Raw genomic sequence first — 26,698 nt, 5'->3', positions numbered from 1 at the left:
CCATCCATAGTGTCCGCAAAGACTGGAGTTGGAATTGTAAATTATACTATTCCAACATCCAGCATCGTTGTAACGACCACGTTGTTATGGCATGCGTTGTAAACGCATGCGGAAAAACGTCATATATTCGTCAGGCATAACCTGCCAGGATTTTTCAGGAGAAAACTGGCAGGGTGTAATAATTATCACACTACTTGCATTTCTGATCCCTGAGCAAATTCATGTTTGCACGGGGATCAGAATTTAGCCCTTAAATTATGTTGAGGGCCTTCTGAATGGAGAAGCCGATCCATGGCATTCTAAAAAGCTGTTCAATTCTATTTCACTAGAGTAACATAGGAAGTAGAGTTGATGTTTTAAATGCAGTAAATATATACAAAATGGAGGGTGATTTCAAGCTTCTACTCATGCAAGGCATTCCCGCTGGTGGTCCAGGGGAAACAATGTCCTTACATCTGTGCTGTTAATAACTTAAATTATTTAAAGCATCATTGTTGGAAACTTCCTGGTTCTGGATGGAATCATCGAAGACAGAAACAAATATTGAAAGGTCCAGATTAAGATCCTGTCCTTAGTTTTAGAGCTATTTGTAAATCTAGAAATAGTCTGTAATAACAGAGACTGTATTTTAGTCCCTGTCCATTTGAATGTTTGAGAAGGGCACACATTTTGACATGTATTTCGTGTTACAGATCTGGGCATCTGGAGCTGGTGCCACCCACAACCCTCCAAGTGACCTGGTATGGAAAGCCCAGTCCTCCTGGGGCTCTGGGGACAGCATTCGTACAGCCTTGATCACTGCTAACGGAGAGGTAAGCGTCATTCATTGTCAACGCCTGTAAGTCATGCTAGTTATAATTAACTATGCCGTAGCCCTAATGGTCATTGAGGATTCCCAGGCTGACAGAAAATACTAGGCCTAATACCGGCCACTCCACCTCTGTGGAATCTCTATCCCCTCGACTGTGTATCCTCGTTACTCCTGTCAATTGGTCTACCTCACTCCCAGCGTCTTCATCTGCATGTTGTCTCCTTTTTGACTCTCACACATTATTTAAGACCAAGTTCATCTTTGAGAAGTTAACAGAATGGAATGCCAGATGATTTATGGATTGAAAATGATGATCCGTCAAATGCGTTTTGTATTTCGCCTTGCCCGAGTGCTTCCTCGTTTGAGTACAGTTGGATATCATCCTGGATTTAGGATCCCTATTTTCAAACGCAGCTAAATACCCTGACGTATGCATGCCATTTGGGAGTTCCATCCTCAAGAAATTAGCTTTTGTTGGAAGGTTTCTCCTGATCTTGTGGACTCAAGTTCCTTTCTGCAGAAAAACATTACATGCCTTAGTATCCACTACCTCACCTGACACGCTAATTGGCAGTTCCATGTCTTCATTTTACTCAACCAATAAGGTCCCGGACATTGTTTGGGATATTTTTCTAGAAATGTTTACCCATTACAATAAAAAACTCTTAACAAGCATTAGCAATGCCCGAAGGTCTGACATTTGAATGAAAGCGCCTCCTCAGTCAATGATGGGTTTAGGCATTCAATAAGTCATCATATATGCGATCCGTGACTCATCATAGCACTCATGCATCCATTCATCGACCTACGTACTCATTTGTGCATTCACCCACAATAAAGTCACACCCAAACTCAAAAACATATGCAAAGTAAAGAAAAAGAATAAAAGTAGAAAAAAAAATAAGCTGCGGCCTAAACACGGCAGAATATACAGAACAAAGGGTCCCATAGGACTTAATTCGCAGTAATACTATTGAGATCAATCTCTGGTATTTGAGTGTATCATTTGTGTTTTAATTCATGAATAAAGCAAAGCAAGTAAAGTAATCTGGTCCTTCTCTAGTCTTCTTGTAAAGATGTTTTTTTTTATAGAGGCAAAAAATCCTGTACATTAGGTAGGATAGTGCAGACGGCGCAGTGCTCAAACGTTTTATAATATGTGCAAAATCATACAAACGAACTATTCTAGCCCAAGGTTTACTATTTTAGTCTAAACAAATCGGAATCCCATCATAAAAAAGGTTTCTGAAGTATCCTTAAGAGTAATTCCAAATAACAACCAAAGCTTAAAGTGTTGAGACGTTTTGACCAACAGTGTATTTGCAGTTCTCATCATGACAGTGGCCATCTGCTGATGCACCTTCATGTAGCATCCACGGTATGAGTCTTCAAGTCAGGCACCAATGTTATTCCATGTCCGCCTGATGTGTAAATCATTTCCTCCAATATGTGGTCCGTCAACATGTTGCATTTCTCAACGATAGAAATTTTGCATCGGGACACAATGAAACAATTGTTGTTGCAACAACCATGACCATAATCTAGTCTTGAGCTTGCACCAGCCCTTATTCTCTGAAAGCAGTAGGAGCGCAGCTGCCTAGTTACCGGTGTCTCTCCCATGGACGTAAAGCCTTTCCATCCATACTAAACTCACACACAAACTCAGCAACATATGCAAGCTAAATTAAAAGAATACAACTAGAAAAAGAAAACAAGCTGCCACCTAAACAGGGCAGGCATATGCTTGCAACTACTAATAAAATTAAACATAGAAGCTGGTGGCCGTCTTTTACTGGTGTTGTACTTGGTGTTTCATTGTTTGAAGTTCCAGCATGGCTACCACATTTACAGACGTGAGGGGTCCCAGCAGGTGAGCCGACAGTGCCCGACGGATCTTGGAAGTGTCCCCCAGAGAAGTCAGGACTTTCCCTCACGCCTATGGAGTAGTATTCCATACTCCCTAGGGTGGAGAACATTGTCTGGTTTAAAACTCTGGGACCGGGCCCCTACCTCATTCGGTCATCCCCTATGAGCGGGGAGACACCTCGCCCTATCGGGACTATTCACCAATCACTCTGGTCCTGAAGAAGTGCCACCCGATGGTTGGGCACCCATGGCATGAAACATGTTGACCACACACTTTTGATGCTATATTGGTACCTTAGGACCACTAGATAGCACCACTGTTTTTAACTAGTCCCGGTCCCATACATTCGAATAAACGTACTTCTTCCTGGGATCCGGTACCTTTTTTTAATCACTTTTTCACATTTTCGCAATCACTGCATCTCTGCTCCACTGACTTCACATACGGCATCCTCAGATCAGAAGATATCCGCCAAAGTAGCCCCCAGGCCCGTCGGACATTGCAGCGCCGGTCTGACAAGGAGGGACCTATGATGATGCATGACACCCTAACAGGTGTGTGAGGGCATTATGATCTGAAAACTCAGATCCCCCAGCGACATAACCTTAGCCAGGTAGCACTAAGTAGTGCACTGACTTTTGAGGGGAACTAACTCCTTCCCGTGGTATATATGCAACTCCTACCTGAAGGAGCACAGGAGTAGGACCTCGTAAAATAACTTGCTCTTCCGTCCCCCCTTCGTTGATTTCACGATACCACATTTACAACCATTTTGAAATGGTAAAACCGTGAAATTATAGATAATACTATTCCATGATGATGGCCTGGTCTCGAGGCTGTGGGCTTGTGGAATGCAGCTCACTGCAGATAAAATGTATGACAAGCAAGCAGCCTATTAGCACTGCCTGTGGAACTGTAGCATGCTCTAACAATAATGAAGATAAAATGATGAGAAGGAATAAAACAAGGGTGTAAAGATATAACTTAAGGATGGGCCTACCAAAAATAGTGTTACTCATAGAGCAATAGAGCAAATGTCTGAAGTGGCTGATCCATTGTTTCATGCGGAGTGTTATCATGGAATGCTAAGCGGAATGCTAAGCGGAATGCTAAGCGGAATGCTAAGTGGAACGCTTCAGCCATTGGTTGTATTGCCCCGTGAGTGATGGCAGCATGTTTCTCATCTCATTTCCCCCCCCCTCTTATATCCAATATATATGTTTTATATTATAAGATCCAGGTTTCTCAAACCTTCAGAAGATATTCTAGTTATTCTTGTTACAGCACAAACCTTCTACACCACGAGTTTGTCAATTTGTAATTAACACCAAAATTCTTGCATGCAAAGGTAACCTGTGTGATTTTGTGTAACAAAGTAAGTCTGCAGGCTTAACATAAAAAATTACCACCCTTAAATGCGTATTGAATTTAAAATATAGGTTTCATGAATAAATACATGAGGCCTATTGCCTTGGTTGTAACTTTTATACAAATAGATCAGAACTATGGCATCTGGCATAATTAATACCAATGAAACGGGGCCTATAGCCTTTGTCATCTGCCTGTCATCATAACCAACACAGACCTACTTTATTGGGCATGAGCTTTCCTACAAGGCAGCCATCAGGTGGTAGACAGTAATAAAATAATAAATATGTAAAAATGAGTTATAAAAAACATATAAAATCCCTCAAATGATGGCCTAATAAGGAATATGATGGAAGAGGTGTGGTGCAGCGGCCAGGGCAGCGATTCCGGAACACGTGGCTCACGGTTCGATCCCTGGCGGCAGGGTAGCTCAGCACCATGTGACTCTGGACAGTAGCACGCTTAATCTTCACGACGGCCCCCAGCGCCTTGAGATCATTAGGGGTGATTGGTTCGCGCTTTACAAATACCGGATTACTAATCTATCCCAGGGTATTTTCGAGTAGGTCATAAGCACCAAACCCTTGCCTACTCTGGTAATCCGAGATTCCAGTTAAGAAAATACCTTCTTACAACCTTTAATCAGAGTTTAATAACAATCTACCATTGAAATCCTCCTGATTTTCACAATAAGGCAGCAAGGCCCACTGGTCTTTAAAGCCAATTGACGGTAACATATCCTTTGGCCAATAAATATGTCAGGCCCATATACTTTATCGTAACTTTTCATTTTAGTGTATGTTTTCACAAATCGCAACCAGAAAAGAGTAAATACCATAATTCATAACCTAGGAGAAACTTTTTAGGATGCAGAGGCATTTGTGTAACCTGAAAGGAAAGGCTCCATCCATTACAGTGGCTTGAGTGTGACCAAAAGGTCAAACACAATAGCTCTGCTTGGTAAAGACCCTGGATAGCACAATGATCACATCTGCTTGGAGGGTAACAGCTGTTTCTGCAGAAGCACACATTTTTTGTCAAGCTAGACCCAAAAAGCTTTTAAAGCAGGACCTATTAGCAACATAAATGAAAACATGAGAAACGTAATTCTAATAATATGTTCGAGGCATATGAGCTGCAGATTACACATTGTGCAAAGATCGCCATCTGGTGTTGGGCCCAGATGTTTGCACTTGTTTTTGTCTTGGAAAGTCTTTGGAAGTCACAAGGTATGTGACTCCTCCTTTGGATGATAGTGCCCATGGGCATCGGCTCCATCCTCAGATTGTTTTTTTCCGCCATCGGGCTATTTTTCTCCAATGAAACTTTAAACTAAGTACCTTGATTGGAATGGAAGGGTTTGCTTCTATTCTATTTGTCACCTATGGGCTAGTGCTGTGGTATGACACCTTCACCCATCTCTGAAGTTTAAAAAAATATTTATTGTGTTTCAATTGTACTGGTTTTGTGCAATAAAATAAAAAATACAGCAGCTTTACATGCAACCCTCAATGGCCAGGGGTGCTCCTTACTGACAATTTCGAAGGCGCATGTGTCCTACATGGAATTTCAGCAGTAGTGTTTGGTACCAACTGTGTATCTGAGGCCATGAAGTTCTTCATGTGAAGATCAGCCATCACATAAATTTTCTGGCTTGGGTGTGCAAAGCTGAGAAGACCTTTGACTGTGAAGTTTGCAAATTATTTGCTACATTTTTTGAGCTTTGGAGAGTGCACGTAGTTTAAAAAAGAGACAGTTCAGGAGGCCCTTTGCAGAAACAAGTAGCCATTCCTGTTGCTACGAAGCATTAGTTTCCCTACACGTGTTCCTGGTCTCCAAATGCAGACTGCTTATCGCCCAACAACCTTCCTCACCCGTCCATGATGCACTGTTGATTCCCGCCGCCCGACCTGTAATCTCCAAAGTTAAATAAAGATTCCTGACTAAGCCAACTTTGCAGGCCTAGTTTAAAACTTTGCCCATCCCTTGTTCTGAATGTACAGCTCCAGGTTAAAGTGTGGTTCTGTGTATGATTCTCAGTTGCCATGTGTTCATCTGAGGCATGGTTTTGATTATGTTTTTTAGATGCAATTTGTGCATCTTCCTTCCATTTTTAGAAGCTGTGTGTATATTTCTCAGTAAATTTAAAATGCAACATCTCACTTTCACTGAATCTAAGACCCGTATAAGGTATACATTTATTTGCATAGTTAATTAAAACCGTTGCAAAGAGCCAACATATTCATAAAGCAAAATAAATTCATATACTACAAAATCCCTCATGGATGTTATGTTAAAAATTTCTAAAAAAACTAAATCCTGGTCAAACATCTTTACAGTTGAAATGTCTGTTTTCCGTCCGCGTGTTGCAGGCAGCACCCCAGGCTGTCAGCAAATTTCACACCCCCTGTTTGACGACCTTCTCACCTTGGCAGTTAACCCCCGTATTGAAGTACCGTCGGCTCCATGTGGCGTGTTCTCTACTGCTGTGGAGTCCGACTACCTTGTGCGTCCGAAATGAGGTTCTTTTGAGTAGGGAGAATTTCTTCGCTGCGCCTTCGGAAATCGCTCATATGTTTGCTGCCTGGTTTCCTTAGATCAGCGTTTCCGGCATTTTACTTTCACATAGCCTCAGGTACTTCATAAAGCAGCGGTTAAGTTGTGTTGCGTCCGAAATGAGTTTCTTTTAAGTAGAACAATTTCTTCGCTGCGCCTTGGGGAATCGCTCATATATTTGCCGCTTGGTTTCCTTAGATCTACGATACCATGTTTGATTCCTCCGACACGTCTGAATTCAATGGATATGGGGTTGTCCAATCTCACATTTGAGTAGCAGGGAGCTTTAAACACACGCGTCTACCTTACAGCACTTCGCTTACCTCACAGTTTCAACAGAAAATACAATTCTGTTCTTCTTCCCCTTTAGGAAACAGCGATGCGCAAGCTGGTCCGCACTGTGGTCGTGAATGATGAGGACGACGATGATGAGGACGATGATGAAGTTATTATCCAGCACCACCACCATGTAAGTTTACAAGCAACTGCATCCCTAACAATGAAAAGGGCTGGCAAACAGATGATGAAGTTCCTCTTAGGAGTTCACCTGCAGTAGGTTTTCTGGTGACTCTTGCACCTCCTCCTCCATACTGGGCTACTCGGTGTTCCTGGATCTCAGAGCAACCTCGGAAGGAATACATGCCCAAGCCATTCCGATTGGCTTCCCAGTGTCCACTTAAAATGACCTGAACACAGGGATCAATTTTGATCGGTCGAAAGGCCGCCAGTCAAAATGGCTGACACAACTTAGTGAAACAAGTATGTCTTGTACAGTATGCACCTTTCCTCTAAGAAGTATGCCTCATTTCACTCATAAGACTTCCACTAAATGATTCCTGTGTTTAGTGTATGACCAGAGCTAAGATGCCATACAGAATAGTCAACTTCCAAATCCGTAATCCACAATCGCATCAAAATTCATTTTTGTTAAGTGGGTTGAGTCGCGTGGTTCCGATGCAAACCAGTGTGATTCAGTGCAATTCCTTGCTTTAAGTGCTTTATTCCCACCAAATATAAAATTCATGAATGAAAACTTTAACTTAAAATGTGAATCGTCACTTTACTACATCCTACATTGATGGTCAGGGTTGGAACAAAAGATTTGGCAAAAAATCATGCAGTTAAAAGCTCACCCATGCTTTTTCTGCAACTCTATATACAATTGTTCTCTGAATAACCTCTCCCCCCCCCCCTCCAACAAAGAGAAATTGATTTAGCATATTGTCTTACATTGATGACATCATACTTAGTTTTCTGCATTGAGCCCAAAAAATCAATAAACTCTCCAGTTGATAAATATTGTCTTCTGGCTTGAGACATTTGCTGCCTCTGTGAAAGCAGATGTTGCTGACATGCAAATTTCCACTGTGATCCATTTGCTTTTCAACTTTGATTCCAAACAAAAGCTCTGATTAATGCCTTATTGTCACTACATTCTCACTTTGAACATGGCTGCTCCAAGTGCCTCGATTCTGGCTTGAACCCTGTCAACAAAGCCAGAATGTTTGTTGTGCAGTTTTCTACAGTCCGTAGACACTTTTCTGCACTTTCTTCACTATGATGCTTTCAAATGAGTTTCTTTTCTGTACTGTCTTTTTGCTGCCTCTACTGTTTCTTCATTGTGGATCCTGGCATCTCCTCACAGCATCTTCTCCCTCTCTGACTCTGTAGGGAGCTCACTGCACTAATAACTCTGGCGACCCAGGGGAATACAACCTTCGTTCTCGCACCATCGTCTGCGGCTCTTGCGGACAGCCGGCCGAGAAAGCTGCTGGTGTCACCCAGACCGGCGCCACCGGATCCGTCTCCTCTGGATCCACGGCCTCCAGTGTGACTGTGACCCGCACCTACCGCAGTATGGGGGGCACCACTGGTGGCACTTCCCTGGGGGAGAGCTTGGTGACCAGGTCCTACGTCCTTGGCGACACCAAGCAACGTGCTCAGGTGAGTTCCCAAAAGGTTTCCTGCACAAGACTTGTGAGAAGTCATGTGGGTTGAGGAGAGGGCTGCAGGGGGTGATTCAAAGGTTTTGTCGGGACTCCTTGTCTGGACACTCCTATGCTTTGGAATGCAGAAAAAGTATGGCTAACATGCAAATGTTCATGTGATAAACATCCAGTTTTTGCTTTCAGCTTGCTGTCTTATGTGCCTTTTTACATGGATGTGTGCAGTGATTTTAGCTCAATAAAACCAACAGCAACTGTGGGGGAATCGCAGTGTAGAGAGATTACCTAAGAGGGTGAGGAGTCAGATGGGCCTGTAGTGAAACCCCAGCACTTTGCTGCTGGTCATCACCTCAGAAAAGCCTATACAGCAGGCGAGAGCTAGTCTCACGAGCCAACCCATTCTGTGCCCCAGCTCTGGACACAAGCCATGAAAGCTTAGTGGGCAATGCAATATTTTTGGCAGGACTCAATTTTTCTTTTTTTAAATGCACTGTATACATAATGCATCCTTGTGACCACAGTATCAGGCTTAAAGTGATATCAGACAAACGAAAACTAACGAATCAAAGATCTTTCCAAATCTCCTTGTTGTCGTTGTCAACTGATGGCAGATACTTTCGAAGATGGTGCACAGTATCACTGAAGCATCAGAGCACTTGATGTGTTGGGGCGAGGGATATAGATCTCGGTGGAGGTGGAAATCAAAGATCACCAGATATGAAATCTTGCCGGGCCGAGAACTCTCTCCTATCAGTGGAACTGAGGAACCAGCAGTTTGCTGTTTGCTGACAGGGAGGACCACCTAAGAGTCAGCATCACGAACATCTTGGGCGAAAATGAATCTTTTGACTTCTGATAGAACAAGGTCAAATATTTGTGATTGAAGGGAAATTAATTTAGAAAAGGGCGGGATTATTTGGTTTTAGCCTCCATTTTCAATACCACGTGCTTCTAGATGTTGATTACATTAACCATTACCTCAACGTATTCTGTTGTAGTTGGAGGGCTGGGCCTTCATAAGAGTGTTGTGCCTCTCATGGAGGAGGTACCTTTTTGCACATTAACAGTCATAGGCAATTTGCTGTTTCTATGTATGCTGCACAAGACACAACACATGAAAACAGCAAACGAGGACAAATACAGCATTTCTCCTCATTTCGCCTGTTTAAGAACAGGTTTTCCCTGGTCTTAATTTTGGTGCTGACTTCTATTTATACATCCCTTGTAAATAGGAGGCAGCGTCAAAATCAATGGGTATTGAAGTGTTGCTAAATACAGCGTGAAAGGGTGCCTTATTTACGAGGCAGCTTTAAGTGGCTTAACCCTGCCTTGTAAATAAGGCAAGGCCCCTATCGCCATCATAGCGTCACTGAAAGTGACGCTCCTGTGGCGATCGGGGCTTGTAAATATAACCCGTAGAATGCTATTCACGGTCACAAAACTGAAAAGTCCTCATCAGGCAGGCCGATTTAAGTGTGGGAGGCTCAGCACTGGGAGACCATGTCCATGACAAAGAAAATCAACCAAACCTTACAGGACCCGGGAAAACCCAGATGATAAGCCTCTTTCAAGGCCCATGGACCCAACCACTCAGTCACTGAGACTGACCACTAACTCAAAACGGGACTGGCTCCCACTGTGTGAAATTCAAACTGCACAAAGATCAACTAAAAAACCTTGCTTGATCTACCCAAATGCCAGAGACTTCCATTTGTGCAGGAACGGGTTTAGTCGTATCTTGTAATGCCGTCTGAGCTACTAGTCACTTCTTGTCACAAGCCAGAACATTACTAAATAAACATATATGAATCGACTCAAATTGCTGGCACAGTCTACGTTTATCATCGGACACTGTTATCCCCCTTCCAGTATCCTCCTGCTAACAGCTAATAGTTAATTCTGATAGATAGATAAAAACCTCAAATACAGTGCTTTGCTACATAAAGAATTGGACAAATTTCACTGTGATCCTTGTTATTATGGAGATGGCCTCTGGCTTCATGGTCAAGCTTTCTGTCTCTGTCATGCATGAGCTCTGGGCCTCCAGTCCAAAAGAACTCCAGACCACTGTGCATGAAGGAAGCGATTAGTGGATCACTGGTTTATGGCATTATAAAGGACTTGGATTTAGGAATGTGCTTTTTTGACTAGCCTCTCAAGTTAAAGACTCAAGAAGAACCAGGGATTTATCCCTTTTCTCAGGCTTAAATAGATACCGGCCATCACAAAACCAGCCGTGGTTCATCTGCATGAATGTTAATGGTTCTTCTGGTTTTTAAACATTTTTTAGTCACTGGTAGGCTACAGTAGCAAATTAGAAACAACAAGTTTGTTAGCACACTGATGAAAAGGTACCGTAGGGACAACTGAAAGCATGCAATGCATGGCGAAAACCCATTACTGCATGCAACTTATATGTTAGTTGCATGAAGTATTTACAGGAAACAAAATATCGAGAAGTGGGCTTACACACCATCTCTGCACTGAAAACGTGCCAGGGCTGGACACCCTGTAGGACTGATGTGTCGTGGCCTCCAAAAATGTTTGGAGATCTCTCATATTTCTAGATAATTGATATAGTCAGTCAATCTGTTTATTTCGGATACACAATCCAAAAAGCATACAAATAAAACAAATGCAATTCATATCCTCATAATCAAATAAAACACAATACAAATCTCAACAATAAAGACAGCATATAACAATGCACTGGCACAATACATAAACCAAAGTGCGTAGGTGCAAAAGTGCAAACTGTAGAATACAAAGACACCTCCCTTGACTTCATGTCAAGTGTGTGCAAGAATAGTCCTAAAGCTTGCCCCTATTACCAAATCTAACACACGCATAGGTATTTGCATGAAGTCTAAATAGGACTGACAAAATGTTGTCTGGAACCCCCCACGTGACCTAAAACACCCCAAAGTTTTGATATAGTGTCGGCCTTGCTCCTAGGAGCTGTAGAGTACTTGCAGAAAGCATGTTTATTTAACAGGGCTATCTCACAAACATTAGACTTTGTACATACAGCAGTATGTATGTCTGGTTGAAACCAAGTTACAGGTATCACGATGTATGGGGGCACCAGCCCATCACATACTCAACAACATACTGTGCAATTGTCTTTTACTTCTTTGCGTTACAAATATTTCCAATTTAAGTTTCAGGAAAATACTGTGATGTTTTCTAGGTTGGTGGTCAAATGTCTAAGCTGGGATTTGCATCTAGGATTTGTGTTTAGCTGTCCCAGCACTTGATCACATCGTCCCTCTTGTAAGGCAGCTTCTCTTGTGTCTCTTACTAGCTGTCACCATCCCATGGTCCCAAAGTGTCAATCCTCCCGCTGTTGGGTAAGCGGCCTGTCAGTCGAAGAAATCTGTCTTTCTCCTTGGGAACTGAAAACCTGGGGTTCGCATGCCCTATCTCCAGGGGTGAGCTTGAGCACAATCTTGACATCTTGAAACAGAATGAGCATGGTGACGTCATTGATGACATGAGTGAATCTTCACTTTGTCCTAGTATTTGCTGTGCCCAGCACTGGTCCATTGGCTTTAGACATATGTATCAATTACATAATAGCATGAGTGATCTATACTCCTCGAATGGTAGCTCGTAACAAGGGAAAGTACTCACAGTATAAAAAAGAGGAATGTATATGGTAAAGACTAGAGAATAGCTGTACAACCAGGGCTCCAAGGTTTCTAAAATTGTCACTGTAAACATATATGGGGTTCCGAATGGCTTCTTGCTATGTAGGCAGGCTAAAAAGTCAAGCACCAGCCCATGTCAATCAATGCTGCTTTGCATGCCTACTAAGTTACACGGAACTCAAGCACACACTTCACTGGAGCTTGTATTGTATTGTATTGTATATTGCTTTTATATAGCGCGGCTGTCACCCAACGGGTATCCTGGCGCTTGGAGACAAGATGATAAAAACATAATACGTGTTCAGTCAGCTAGACAGAAAAAAAGGTGCTATCTGTTCTTGGCGAAAAGCCAGGTCTTGAGGCCCTTTCTGAAGCCCAACAAGGATCCGGCCAGTCTCAATTCACGAGGGATCTTATTCCAAAGGCATGCGGCTGCCGTGCTGAAGGCCCTGCCACCCATTCTCGCTAGTTTAGTTTTGGCGACGGAGACTAGTCCTTGATTGGATGAACGAAGAAGTCTTTTAGGTTCATACCAAGAGAAACGCTCTTGCAAGGGTAACGGCCCTGTATTGTGTAAAGCTTTATGGACCAGAACCAGGGATTTAAAGCTGATTCTGTCTTTTACGGGCAGCCAATGTAAATCCTTTAATGCCTGCTGCGCCGAGGAATCACGTTGTCGGTTCAGTGCCAGTTTGGCTGCCGAAGATTGGATTCGTTGCAGCCCCTGTACAATATATTGGGGAGCACCCAAATACAAGGAGTTACAATAATCCAATCTGCTTAGAATTACACTCTGGACCACCAAAGGCCTTGCCTCACTGGGTAGGAGTGGAAGAATTTGACGGAGGGCTCTTAGCAGGGAAACGCAGGTGCTAATTGGTTTGTTGGCCTGGGTTTGCATCTGGAGGTTCTCATCCATCATAACCCCCAGATTGCGAACTTTTTTAGCTGCTACTATGGGGGGATCCCCTGGACGGAGCTGCTACTATGGGGGGATCCCCTGGACGGAGCCTGAACTCGCCCTGGAGAGGGTTGGATATTCTAGCAGCATGACAGAACAGCAACTCCGTTTTCTCAGCATTCAGCTGTAGGGAGTTCGCTTTCAGCCAATCTGCCACCTGCCCCATGCATTCTTGAAAAGAACTCATGGGGACCGCGTCATCACCTTCAAAGGAGAAGAGCAGTTGAATATCGTCCGCATAATTGACCACTTCGATCCCGAAGGATTTAATGAGGGGGATCAGTGGGCCTGAGATATGAAAGCCCCCATGGTGTGACTGCCTTATGGGTCACCGACATCACCCAACCTACTTCTTTTAAGTGGAATATAAGAGAATGGACAGAATGCACTTGTCAGTGGTGGTGGCCCATCTTTCCAGTGGGAGACAATTAAATGGATGAATCAAAAAATATTGGTGATTGTTAGGTCAACTTCGATCCTGCAAGAGCCACACATACAAAGGAGGGTGTCGCACCTGAAAGGAAAGCACCTAAAAAAACATGGTGGCAGGAATGTTCTACTATCAAAATGTTTCAGTGACACAAATACTGTATGCTGATGTCAGAAGACACCCACAAGTCACTAGTTTAAAACCAACCAAGGCAACATCAGCCTTCAGTCCATTCACAGTCAGAAAACTGAATGCGCATTAAATTGGAGGATTCAAAGCAGCATTTAGAATATAAACAGTAAGTAGGGAGTTATTTAAAAAGGGAGTTAAGATTTGAAATTTGGAAAAAAGATTTATTAAATTTAAAATGCAATACAAGAAATAGGAAAATGCTCCTGCGGCAGTAAACTCATTAAATCAATAAAGATCCATAGCAATTAATGACATAAATTCAGAAAAAAGGCAGTATTAAGCAAAATCTGGAAAAAAAACTAGGTCTCAGATGTGCAACAAATCAATAGAGAATCGGACAGCATCTCTAATAAACCTCAAAGTCTCAAAGAGTCTCTCTTGCTCATCCCCAAATCCTGAGGTTTTGATAGCTAATGTCAGAATAGGAAATGATGGAAACTGCTAAGTCAGCATGGTGCGAGCAAAAGTATAAATAGTTCAACAAGTTATACTGCAATATTCTAAAGCATCATATAACCCTACCATCTTAGCACTATTCCACTATATGAATGTTTATTTGCCCAGATTACCTAATTTTATCTGGAGGTGTCAGAACAAACTACTTACATAAACAACATATAACAATCGTGAATGGATGCAATACAGAATGCTAGCAGAAGGAGCCTTGGAAAGTAGCAAAAAGACATCTAGTTCTGCAAGAACAATATGTTATACAAATTAAACAGTGCACATCTAGCTGGTTGTAGTGTCAAGCAAGAACTAAAAACACAATGAACATCATGGCACGGCAGACATATTTGAAAAAATTGAGTTGAGACCTAACTAAGGTCTAGTTTTAATCTAAGCCAAGAAAATATTGTTAAAACACATCATAACTATTTTGTGTCAATTGCAATTGCTTTTATTAGTACACATATAAGAATTCAAATGGGGACTAACTAATGTTAATGCAGGTATATCATTCCAATTGTGGAATAACATTCAGAGTACTACACTATGGTATTACTAAGAAGATGTCTTGTCCTCTGCAACAGGATTTCTGAACTGAGAGTAGACATGTAGTATGTCTGCAGTGGCTTTTGTTTTCATAATGTGTACATCCTATAATCACCATAGTCATTAGCAGATTAACTGTATTATCAGCTTTACCACTTTCTGTTTCCTAGATAATAAAGTGGAGCTATTTCTAAAAAAAAAACATATTCCATGCCGTGGTGCTAAAATCTAATTTCCTCCACATATTTTGCAGTTGTAGCTGTTTTGATTAAACATTTAGGTTTTCTAAGTATTCTAAGATCCTTATAGTTCACACTAGAAATGGCATTTTCTTTAAAAACAAAATTACTTTTTCATATTAGGATAAATTTGTAGCCTAGATGGTTAGAAAACCATGTTTAAAAATATATCCAAGTTACAATTATCTGTTACTCTGTACTATTGGGGGATATGGTAAGGTGCGTAATACATATTTTTGATTAAAAAGAATAATTGGATTTGTTGTATTCTAGCATTTGTATAATTATTGTTTTGCTCTGCTCTTCAACCAAATGAATGAAAATGTATTTAAAAACTAAACTGTGGGAATGCTGAAAGATGACTTCTTGAAATTCATTTTCTCCTTGAGTTAAAAAAATCTTAAAAGTAATTTTTGCCAACTACTGTTGGCCACACAAACTAACACTGTTCTGCCAGTCTTTAGAATTCCCGCTCTTTCATTAATTTCTCCTATTTTTTTATTCTTTTAAAAAAAATATAATTGTATTTAATCCGTCTTACTTTTTTATGTCTCCAGGTTCCACAGAATTGCAGCATCATGTAAACCAGCAGGATTCTGGCTGACGCACCTGATGTACCAAAGTCCATCCCACAGCAAAGATGCTTTTTTGTTCTTTTAAAGAAATGTATTTTCTATAATGGGAATTTTATACGAAAAGCCAGTGGAATGCCAACATTAAGGCATTGCTACTTTTTTTTTTATTTTATATGATACTTCTAACTGTGTAAGACATACATTCTTTCTTTATTCTCTTCATCAACTAAAACAATGCTGAACCAAAGCAAGGATAGTATCAGGACAAGGCTGTAGTTGCTTAATATGTATGGGAATGCTGCGAGGACTTTGAGGGCGGAAGGCACAAGGCTGAGGTTTTCTTCATTTTGGTACAGATGCTCACCTGTAGCAGCAAAATAGTCTTGCCCTGTTCATTATACATATATACATATATATATATGTGTGTTTGTTTTTGAAAAACCTTTACGTACTGTGGTTGCTCATGTTGCATTTGGTGAAGGAAGCTGGACCGCTATATTTGTTGCTAGTTCCTGTAGGGTCTGGTGGCTTAGAGGACTAATGCACCCATAGCTGGGAGTTGTGTTTAGGCCTATGGTCTAAGGTTCGGTTCCCAGTGGGTCATTTCACAATTCATCTCACCAAAGTAAAACCAATGATGACTGTTAAGTAATAACAAAAATGTGTTACTTCGAAGCAAGAAACCTCTTGTGATGAATTTGGCTTTATACATACACACATTATGTACCTTATAGGCATTAAGGGAATGGATGGGCTCACAAGATACTACCATAGTGTGTAAAAGAGATGTCTAAAGCAAAACAAATAACATTTGGGACAGGAAGTGTGCAAATAGGTGGAGATTCTGATTAACTATAACTGTATGAAAGCCAATGAAAGATCCTACCACTAGTGGATCACCCAAGAATACTTTCAACGTAAAAGACCACCTCAGTTTGCTCAGGTAAATAATGGGGCATAATTCCTCATTTTCTCATTAGTTTTTACTTTTGCGAACAAGTGAACTTTGCAATATTTTGTCCTAAAATCCTCTGGTTATCCTTTCTTGAGCTGTCTTGGTTTTCCATATACGTCATCTTGATTACATGGCCTAACTCCTAATACCTCAATTTCCCCAACTTCCAAGACCTCAGCTTGTTATGTGTCAAGATGTAAACTGTCTTAAACAAAATGGCCTTGAGTCATTATACTTTGACCTTAATTTACATTGCTCTTAAATTGTTTGTCAGTGCCTTGATCCATTGTCCTCTCACAGCAAGGAGTTTCTGCATTCTTTATGCCTTAAGCTGTGCAGATTTAAGCGCCTTGAGCTTCTTTGCTTTAAGTGCCTTCCATCCATTTCCTTGAATTCTGGACTCTAAATTGTCAATATAGGGCCTTCAGTTCTCAAGCGGTATAGGCCTTCAGTTATTGTGCTTTCCAAGTTATGCCCACAACACGTTTTCTCCCAAACCTTACAGCGGCCCTTCACAAAAGACCTCAGGTTAATTGCACTCAAGCCTTGAGCTTTCATTCTAAAAAAATCACCCAGATATCTCATTCTCTAGGCCATCTGAAGTCTTTTTTCTCAAGAGTTAAAGTTATTGTTCCCTCAGGGTCATAGGTTGCCTGCTCCCAGAGCCTTCATGTAAATACCTTGAGAGTTATTGCTCACTACACATTGAGTTGTTTTGCTCCCAGTGCCTTGTTTTGATTCATTGTTGTTTTGCCTGTGATACTTACAGTTACAGTGCATGTTTTATAAGCCTACAGTTGTCTTGCTTCTAAGTGCCTTGTTGTAGATTTTGCCAGTTGCAATACTTTAGATTCTTTATTATTTTGCTTTTGTTGCTCCTGTGTTGTATATTGTTTGAGTTGAACTCCACTAAGTGCCTTATTGTCAGTTCATTGAGTTGTATTTCTGTAGAATCTTTCCTTTGACATCTTTAGATATATTGCTGCATATGCTTCAAGCTGTCTTATTCTAAGTGGCTTGCTGTAGATTTGGGTAATTGTTTGCTGTAGATTCTTTCAATGCTTTGTGGCAGGTTGCTGTGTAGGCCATGAGTTGCCTTGTCCTTGACATTGATGATTTGGGTTGTTTTGCTGTAATTGTACTGAATAATCCTGCTCTGAATGACTTAACCACTCTCCCCATATCATTTTGCACTCCTAATCTGTAGACTACTGTGCCTCCCGGACTCTGTCTGATCTTACGACTGATGTTGCTAGGAAACTCATGGTGCACTTATCCAAATAAAATCTGTATAGTCACCCACAAGCAATCGGAGCTATGTCACTATTGCATTGAATTCGAAAATTGTTTTATCTTGTATGGAAGCGCCCTAGCTCTCGATTTTTGATTTTGCCTCATGTGCCGAAAGTCCTCTTGCTGCTCCCGATCTATCACTTGCGCTAACGTTTACTGAGATCATATCCACTACAACGGTGTAGTATTGGTAGAGTCCAAAGCCTCTGCCATACATTTGCACCCGCATTATTCTTACTATGAGTTTAACAAGTAGTATAGTCTGTAGATGTATTTCCCAAATAAAGTCTATGTGTAAATAATCAGTGTGAGCACTCTTTATGCTAAAGGGTTCATCTATCAACTTTCTCAGTTGTCCAGTGCTGAATTTGGATGGCCTTTGCTGATACAAAGGGCTTTGGAAATAAGTGAATGCAATTTCCAATCTCAAACTAGTGCATGATTAGGATTTTGTTTTAATTTAATAAAAGATTTCCAGCTAGCGCCTAGAAACCTGCACAGTTGCAGATTTCCTGGTGTACGCTTATAAAACTTTATTAAGTTCCATTTTGGCATGCTAGAATACACAGGTGTATATTTTTGCATGTACAAAAACATGTAAGTATAACTCTAGTTGATAACATTTGTCCTTGTCTTTCATCGAAAGTGAGAATATTTTCTCTCTGGAGAAACCCTTCCCAATTTGGGTTTTTTTCTTCTCCTTCTGGTCGATGAAGGAGATATATATTTATTCTCATAGGAGTAAATCTCTCCCTTTTCTAGGTTGGGAAGTGGTTGAATGCTAGTTTATGAATACATACAAGCGTGTGAGTTAGTGGGTGTTCACAAATTTATAGGGCATTCCTACCTCTTTAAGGCCAACTTCCCATCACCGCGTGCCCCCATCTTAGATGGGTCCAAAGAAAAATCTTTATGTGCCAAAGTACCTTTATTAGTGAAACAATTAGTTTTGAAACTCATGTGAGGAGTTCCAATGATTAAAAAAAAAAGCCTGTTTGTGCATTTAATTTAAAATAAGATATGGCAAATCTTTTGTTTAAAAACCAGGAAAAATACCAACTTGTTCATTAAGAATCCCTTGTAATTTTGTGACCTCTGCTAAAACACCTGTTTGCGGGACTGTTGCAAATACACAATGAGCAGCATTTACCACTCAGATAATTACCCGATGTGATAAAGTCTGCGCTCTGATTTTTTTCTCAGGTGGATAATCGACCAGTCAAACCTAACCGATGCTTATCTGGAGACAATACCCAGTGAATACTGGTACAAGCAGATGTTGATACGGAAAGCACCAAAGTACACATGTTTTGCCCCATTGTGCAAAGCTAAACTCTTAATTGAAGAAATGTATTACCCCAAATAAATACCGATCCCCTCATTATCAGTTAGTACCCTTCTTGGGCTCCTGTAATCAAGGCCTAAGATTTAATTTTGCCTAAGTTTATCTCCGGATATGACATTTATAAGCATGCTTTTTAAATATCATTCTATCACACTCATCAACATTTGAACTACAATTTAAAAATCTGAATATCAAACGTTGACATCAGTATACTCCTTCCACTAAGTCATTAAACATATATATCACTTTACAAACATTAAAATCAATTACTCTGCCACCTGTTTTTGAAAAACTCTTCTCCAGCGCAAGATGATTCTGGTATTAAATATTTATAATTCAGACGTGATGGCAAATACTAATTTGCACACTTGAAAAGATTCATGCAGTTTGCTTTTGATGCATGTATTCTGAACTACATTTTGTAGACCCTGAGTAATGTCACTTATGATGGGATTGTGAACTGCAGCACTTCGTGGCAATGAATACAACCCAATACAGCCAATGTGATATTGGTACTTCGGCTTCGTCTTCTTGCATTAGAAGATACATTTTTCGATGATCATTATAATATTTAACTGGTTAAAATTATTTTTAAAGTAATAATCAGACAGTCTTATTGTTTGCATAAAGGTAAAACACAGACATAATATTGATGGATCTGTTTACATTTTTTAAGTCTCCATATTGAAATATTACATACGCGTTTGCGGCGATCAGGACACAAAAAAGTTGAGTATGCTATCCTAGTTAGATACCTGCTATTCAAATTGTACCATTTAATAGCAGCAGCAGTACTCATTTAGCTTCAGAGGAATCTACAGTATATTCCCTCCTCTAAGTAAATGCGGAGAAAATAGTTATCGAGTAGGGAGTGGCTTGTAGAATGTCGGTCTTATTTCAGAAAGGAACGGTTGGGGAGGGTTGAAGGCCTTTGGATGATATGGTCTTAGATCTGGAAGTAGAAGAGTTGAAGGAACGCGTATTGTTTAGTAATGGTAAACGGCTTTGTTTTTTGGGTTTCTTAGGGACCGGTCGTGGGTCGATGTGCAAATGCCCATGTTTTTCTGCATGTTAAGAGGTGTTTTGGTCAGTAGCGCAGATGATGTTCACAGCTTGTAGATAACTTTATGTCCCACATGCACGTTTAGGATGGTTTATGACGTCGTAGTGTTTAACGCTAATATCAGTACACTTCTTAGTTGCTATTGCACTTGCGTTTGGAGCGCTTCAGTGATTATGTCTTTGTGTGAAATTTTCCACAAATATTTCGCAAACGGGCCACAATGCCACACAAATGACTCCAGAGCAGAGGAGAACCTCACCAAAGATAAAACCACAAACCACTGCCTTCCTTGTTCTGTGCCTTGATTTCTGGAGGATTCGGTCAGGCCTAGTCTTGCATCTCTCTCAGCCTCAAGTGCATTCCTGCTGTGCTAGTTGCTTTCTGCTGCCAGTACCATAGATGTGTATTACCAGCTAAGCTATGTGAAAACAGTACTATGATGTAATTGTTGTTTTACTGAACCAATACATTTGGAACTAAACCAAACAGAACCTGTCTTGTGTCGTTCTTTAAGTCTTCGTCCCTGTTGTAAAACCAGTGATAAGCGGGCGGGTGTATGGGTGAGTGATGAAACATTTCTCATGAGTTGTGTGGAACGAGCAGTCTCTAGGCACTATGGGAACACCTGCTGATAACCGAGCCATCAAAGACCCTAGGTCTGAACTAATGCTTTTTATCGCTGCAGATGACGACATGGCATCCATATATCATGGGTGGAATAGTTCTTTTACCAGACAAGGTCTGTTGATGACTATTCCGTATTTTAGGCATCCTAGATGAAGAAATGTTCTTCCCCTATAATCCCTAGACTACAACCAGAAGGTGGGGAAGAGGTAGTCAAGATCATCCGTTCAGTGAACCGGTGAATTCCAGATGTAATATTTGGTACTGATGATTTTAGGCCATGTCTCAGACATACTCGAAGACTACGCAAGCGATCTTAAATTAAACTACGAGCCCCCGTGAGCAGACCTAGAAAAAGGGCCCAAATGGCCTTAAACCACACCCCCACAAGATCAGAAAGCAAACACAAAGGACGTAAACTTCTTGTATACTATGTCTTATTTTCTCTCCCTTATTTTCTATCCTTTCCCTTTTCACTCATTCTTAGTAAACTTCTTGTATAACATGTCTTATTTTCTCTCCCTTATTTTCTATCCTTTCCCTTTTCACTCATTCTTATTCTCTTAGCGGGACAGTGGAAAGGGGGACAGTCAAACATACATACTGTGTAACTGTATCCTCAACAAACACAGCCAGTTTGGGCTGCTACACTGTAACGACAAAGCGTTGATGACTATGTGTAAAAATCAATAAAATATGTTGAAATTAAACTTTCTCTGACCGCAGAAACTGGGTTGCTCCTTTATGAGCCCCAAAGACGTGACCTGTCACCAGGGCTAGACTGGGAACTCAAAGCAGCCCTGGTCATTTTGTCGGACCAGTCGCCAGGGGAAGGGGGGTGCAAGTGGGAAGCAACTGCTGCTTTTGTTACTGGGGACTGATATTGGAGCACAGCTGCAAAACCGCCCCACCCCCGCTACAAAACCGGCCCCTACCCTTCCAGCCTCCAGCGGAAATGCCTGATATGGCCAGTCCGGCCCCCTGACTGTCACTCCTGCCTTCTATAAAGTAACTTTCCACAGTTTGCACTGCATGTAGCCGCCATATGGATCACCCTGGTAATTTTGCATGTAGGCCCAAGCGGCCTCATAATGACTTCTCAACACTTTAAAGTTTTTTAAAGGGCGAAATGTTGACTGAAAACTAGCAGAATCCGACCATTTCAGCATATCAGGTGTGATACAGAACGAAAGTGCTTTCCAAACATGGATTTCATCTTTCAGATTTCGGATTTCATGAAACAATCTTCATATTGACGCACATCGAGTCAGCAGATTTTTTAAAAATGGCTTCCATCCATCCATATCTATGGGAACGTTCTTTTTGAATTCTGGCTCAAGACAGCTTTTGCAGCCTCCTGCATGATGCTAGCACTAATAGGACAGGCTAAAAGTATGTTGACATTGATCATAGCAGCTCGAACATACACCATAGTAGCAAAGTAACACAGATTGGGGTACTGCATAGTATGGTCAAAGACTGTTAAAAACATGTTTGTCCCTGAAATAGTGCTTTTTAGGAATATACATCTCCAGGGATGGGTGAGTAGGGTTGCATCATGGGAGCGGACAATCCTAGTCCACGCTCGGCTCAGTGATATTCGTGATATAGAAACTTTCTTGAAGTGTCCGAACCATCTATCACTTATTGTCCTAGGTGTAGGCACAACAAACACCAAAAATGTAATTGGGAGTACAGATTCTGTACACATCCAAAAATTGATCTCTCAATGGAGATTGTGGTCATCTTTTGGTATGATACTATTATAGCTACCGAAGGCCTCTCAAGAAATTCTGGGATGTACCAATAAAAGTAGGTTATCCCTGTTGAGATGTCTCATCACAGGTTTAGTAGCTCTAAAATACGGGTGATTGAACCCTTATACATATTGCATATAAGCAATGCTGGTCAGACAAAATTGGTCAGCTTTTTTTGTCACTTGGACATTTCCATCGGAAAAAAGCACCTTGGTTTAGCAGTTCTGCATAGCAATTTTTTTTCCATGTCAAAGTCTGCTATAGTCACTAAGGAAGTCACTACGCAGGAATCCCAGCCAAACACCTACGACGACTACAACGCATCCAAAACGCCTCAGCCCGATTATTCGTCAATGTACCCCGCCGCAGCCACATCACGCCCCACCTGAGAGACCTACACTGGCTACCCGTCAACAAGAGGATCACCTTCAAACTCCTCACCCACGCACACAAGGCACTCCAAAATGCCGGACCAGCCTACCTGAACACCAGACTCCGCTTCTACACCCCCACCCGCCGGCTCCGCTCTGCCAGCCTCGCCCTCGCCGATGTCCCCCGCATCCAACGAACAACCTCCGGCGGCAGATCCTTCTACCTCGCCGCCAAAACCTGGAACACCCTCCCTACCCACCTACGGCAGACCCAAGACCTACTCGCCTTCAGAAAACTCCTCAAGACCTGGCTTTCGAACAGTAGCGGCACCCCCCCCCCCTCAGTACCTTGAGACCCTCATGGGTAAGTAGCGCGCTTTATAAATGCACTGATTGATTGAAGGGTATTGGTAGCGCTAGACATGCTAACATAGGCATGTGCAAGGAGCAATGTAGTTTTGGGTCTGCGTATGGAACCCAATGGATGAGGGTATAAGCATTGCTCTCCTGGTGGAAGTGCTACTGCTGAGAAGTTCTGCTACTGTTCCCTTGATAGTTTTGCCAGGAAATGCTGGTACTCCCACAATTACAATGATAGCCGCCCGATCAGAATGGCCAATATTGGCCTATTAAATGCTTGGCACCCTACCGAGAGGTAGCAAATCTGCCCTACTACAGTTTGACAGCCCTCCGGAGAAGTATGAATACTGCCCTATTAAAATTTGCAAAAGAAACAATTGATGGATGGACTGCTGGACAATGCAAACATTCACCCCCAGTCACAAGGATCTGGGTTAAATCCATCATTCTTTTGCTCACCAGACTACCCAAGTTTGGACCCAGCCATATGCAAATCAGTCTTGACCCTGTTCCTTTTGGGAACAGTCCAGCCCGAACTGCAGAGTCAGGTCCTCAATTGTTCTTTTTGCATTTGTCACCCCAAGTGGGACGGGTATGCCCAGATGTGGGTCCCACACTCTCCATGGCTGATGAGGGGTGAAACCCCGAAACCGGTCCTAGAATGCTTGTTTCCAGTCCAGGGAGGACCTGGCTTGGCAGTTCGGGCTGGACTTTTCCTATTGGGCGCAGGCTCAAGACTGATTTGCATATGGATGGGTTCAAACTGGAATGGCATGGGGAGCAAAAAAACGATGGATTTAGGCCCAGATCTCTGTACTAGGGTGAATGTATGACATTGTTCTGCATTCTGTCCATCAATTATTCCTTTTTGCTCTTAAAATTTGGCAGCCCTACTGAGAAGTTCTAATACTATTCTATTAAAGTTTGCGAGTTTTACTGATAAGTATCAGTGCTGTTCTATTAAAAGTTTGGCATCCCTCCTGAGAAGTATCGATACTGTCCTATTAATAGTATGGCAGGCCTACTGAAAAGTATAGAGACTGTCCTATTAAATGTTTTGCAGCCTACTGAGAAGTATACATTCTGTCCTACTAAACGTTTGGCAGCCCTACTGAGAAGTACAGATTCTGTCCTATTAAATGTTTGGCAGCTCTACAGTGCGGTATCAGTTCTGTCCTATTTAAAAGTTTGGAAGCCCTACCAGTGGCGGCCCCTCCATAGGGGCGTTTGGGCATCGCCCCACTGCTTTCTCGCAGTGCGAGAAGGCAGAAACATAAAATGGTAAAAACAACCATTTTATGTTTCTGCTTCTCGCAATGAGAGAAAGCAGAAGTGCCTGGTTGGGGGCGGGAGGATGGACGGTCGTGCTCGAGGGCAGGGGGGAGTGGCTTACCCACTGTTGTGGGTACTGACTGTTTGGTCGGCTCCTGGAGCCGACCAAACAGTCAGTACCCACAACAGGAGGTAAGCCGCTCCCCCCCTGCCCTCGAGCACGGCCGCCCACTTTCCCTTTTTAGGTCTCGCCTGAGCCAGCGCTTTAGCGCTGCTCTGGCGAGAGCTATAGAAAACGGGGATTTGGAAGTGCAAACGAGTGCTTTTCAGGCCCCCAACTACAATGCATGTGCGCCGGCGTGCGCACCATTTGGCAGCCTGCTTGTACATTTCGCGGGCGCTTTGATGTTCTCAGTGAGCCGGGCGGCCACTGCGAACATCAAAGCACCCGTGAAATGATTACTTTCACTTTAACGTTCGCACCTACTTGGCAGACTGGTTCTCTGTTGCTCTTTCCTCCTCTGCTCTCTCTCCTCAGAGTCCGTCCCTCCCCCTGTTGCAGCAGCTGGCATTACACGGGGGAGGGTGGCTCTTCGTGCCTACCAAAAAACAAGCATTGCCATAGCCAATAGGTCTCGCTTTTGGGACCTTATAAGTATTTAGTTATGGAACTGTTGCATAGTTAAACACTTATAAGGTCCCAAAAGCGAGACCTATTAGCTATGCCAATGCTTGTTCTCAATGCAGCAGAAAATGGCGCTTTCCCCTGCGCCTCACTAATCACAACGCTGCCATTGCAGCATTGTGATTGGTTTAGGGTAGGGGAGGGAGGCTGCCTGCTGGCTGCTTCCTGTGTTCCAACTTCCTCCAGGATTCAGAAAATGCGGGAGCGGCGTGGGAGCTGCGCAATACCGGCGGTAAGGTAGGTAACTATATTTTTATTCTCCCCCCGCACCTCCCCTCTCCCTCCTGTGAGCATGTTTCCTCAAAACAAAGATGCCTGTCCTGCTTTTTGCTCCGTGATCTATTTGTATAGACTATCTCCAGCGCCGCTCCAGGTATTACGTGGAGTAGCCAGAATCAGTGAAGGGGGCTGCTGCAGACACACTGTAGGATGTGCTTTCAGGCCCTGCGGCTTGGAGGTGGGGTAGTGGGAGTTCATCCCAATGAATCCCCACAGGCTTAGGTTCAAGGGAGGTGAGGGGAGAGCTCAGGCAGAGGGAGACTGGAAGCGATGGGGGAGAACTGAGGGAAGACAGATGGGGTAGAGAAGACACGGAGAGAGCGTTGGTGAAGGGAGAGATGGATGGAAGGAGAGAGCCCCGGCTATGAGGGAGGAGGGGAGAGGGAATAGGGCAGGTGGAGTGCACCTTGCTTTTCCGTCTTGCCTTGTCCGCTAAGGAAAAAGCACAGTGGTGAAAGGAGCTGAATTAATGCAGCTCGTGCACAGCTTTCCAAAGAAACTGGGTCCGGAGCACAGGACCCCGCCCTAAAGCCCCATAAATATCACAGCAACTCCACCATAGAGCTCCTGCCTCAACTCGCCATACAGTCAGTGTGCCTTGGTGCCTCTCTGCTGACATCCTCTGATTTATGTTCGCAATCCCAGTCTGTTATGTAGATTTAAAACAGTTACCGTTCCTTGTAAATATATCTTACAGCCTTTTCATGCCCACTGCTGGCAGGTGCATTGTGCTCGCACAGGACGAGAGAAGCCACTGCCACCAACCCGCATCCTTGTCTGGCTCGCCTCTTCCATTTATTGTGTTGTTTTTGGCCTGAAAAAACATCTTGGTTTCATGGGGTCACGCTAAAAACAATCCTTGTGTTAGCTCATGCTTTCTTTTGTATTTTCACATAGAGGTGTATTACTAAAACTAACAGAATACACGTTATCGACCTCGGAAAGATGAAATAAAAATGACAGGATTGAAACTTTTGGCCAGATGTGAGCTGGGCCACCTAACGATTCTACTATGTCAACCGAGTCCCCTTTCCGGATTTTTAATGTAGTAAAGCAAGCGGGATTCTTATGTGAGTGTAGGATGAGTGAAGCAGTGTGCTCCT

The 26,698-nt window shown here is 42.5% G+C and overlaps 1 protein-coding gene across 2 annotated transcripts in view; it reads left to right on the top strand.

Annotated features, from left to right (window-relative positions):
* LMNA (lamin A/C) overlaps positions 1 to 20,733 on the top strand; it is a 144,473-nt gene extending 123,740 nt beyond the window's left edge. For both annotated transcript variants that reach the window (XM_085639248.1, XM_085639249.1), the window contains exons 9-12: positions 693 to 812; positions 6,973 to 7,071; positions 8,274 to 8,546; positions 15,574 to 20,733. In XM_085639248.1, coding sequence (XP_085495374.1) covers positions 693 to 812; positions 6,973 to 7,071; positions 8,274 to 8,546; positions 15,574 to 15,600 — 519 coding nt within the window. In that variant the 3' untranslated portion in view covers positions 15,601 to 20,733. The remainder of the gene's footprint in view (positions 1 to 692; positions 813 to 6,972; positions 7,072 to 8,273; positions 8,547 to 15,573) is intronic.
* Positions 20,734 to 26,698: the final 5,965 nt, after the last annotated feature.

Source organism: Triturus cristatus, chromosome 12 (assembly GCF_964204655.1).
Source record: "Triturus cristatus chromosome 12, aTriCri1.1, whole genome shotgun sequence".
Classification (NCBI taxonomy): domain Eukaryota; kingdom Metazoa; phylum Chordata; class Amphibia; order Caudata; family Salamandridae; genus Triturus; species Triturus cristatus.
The sequence above is the reverse complement of the archived record's forward strand: the minus strand, read 5'-3'. Positions and strand labels throughout refer to the sequence as shown.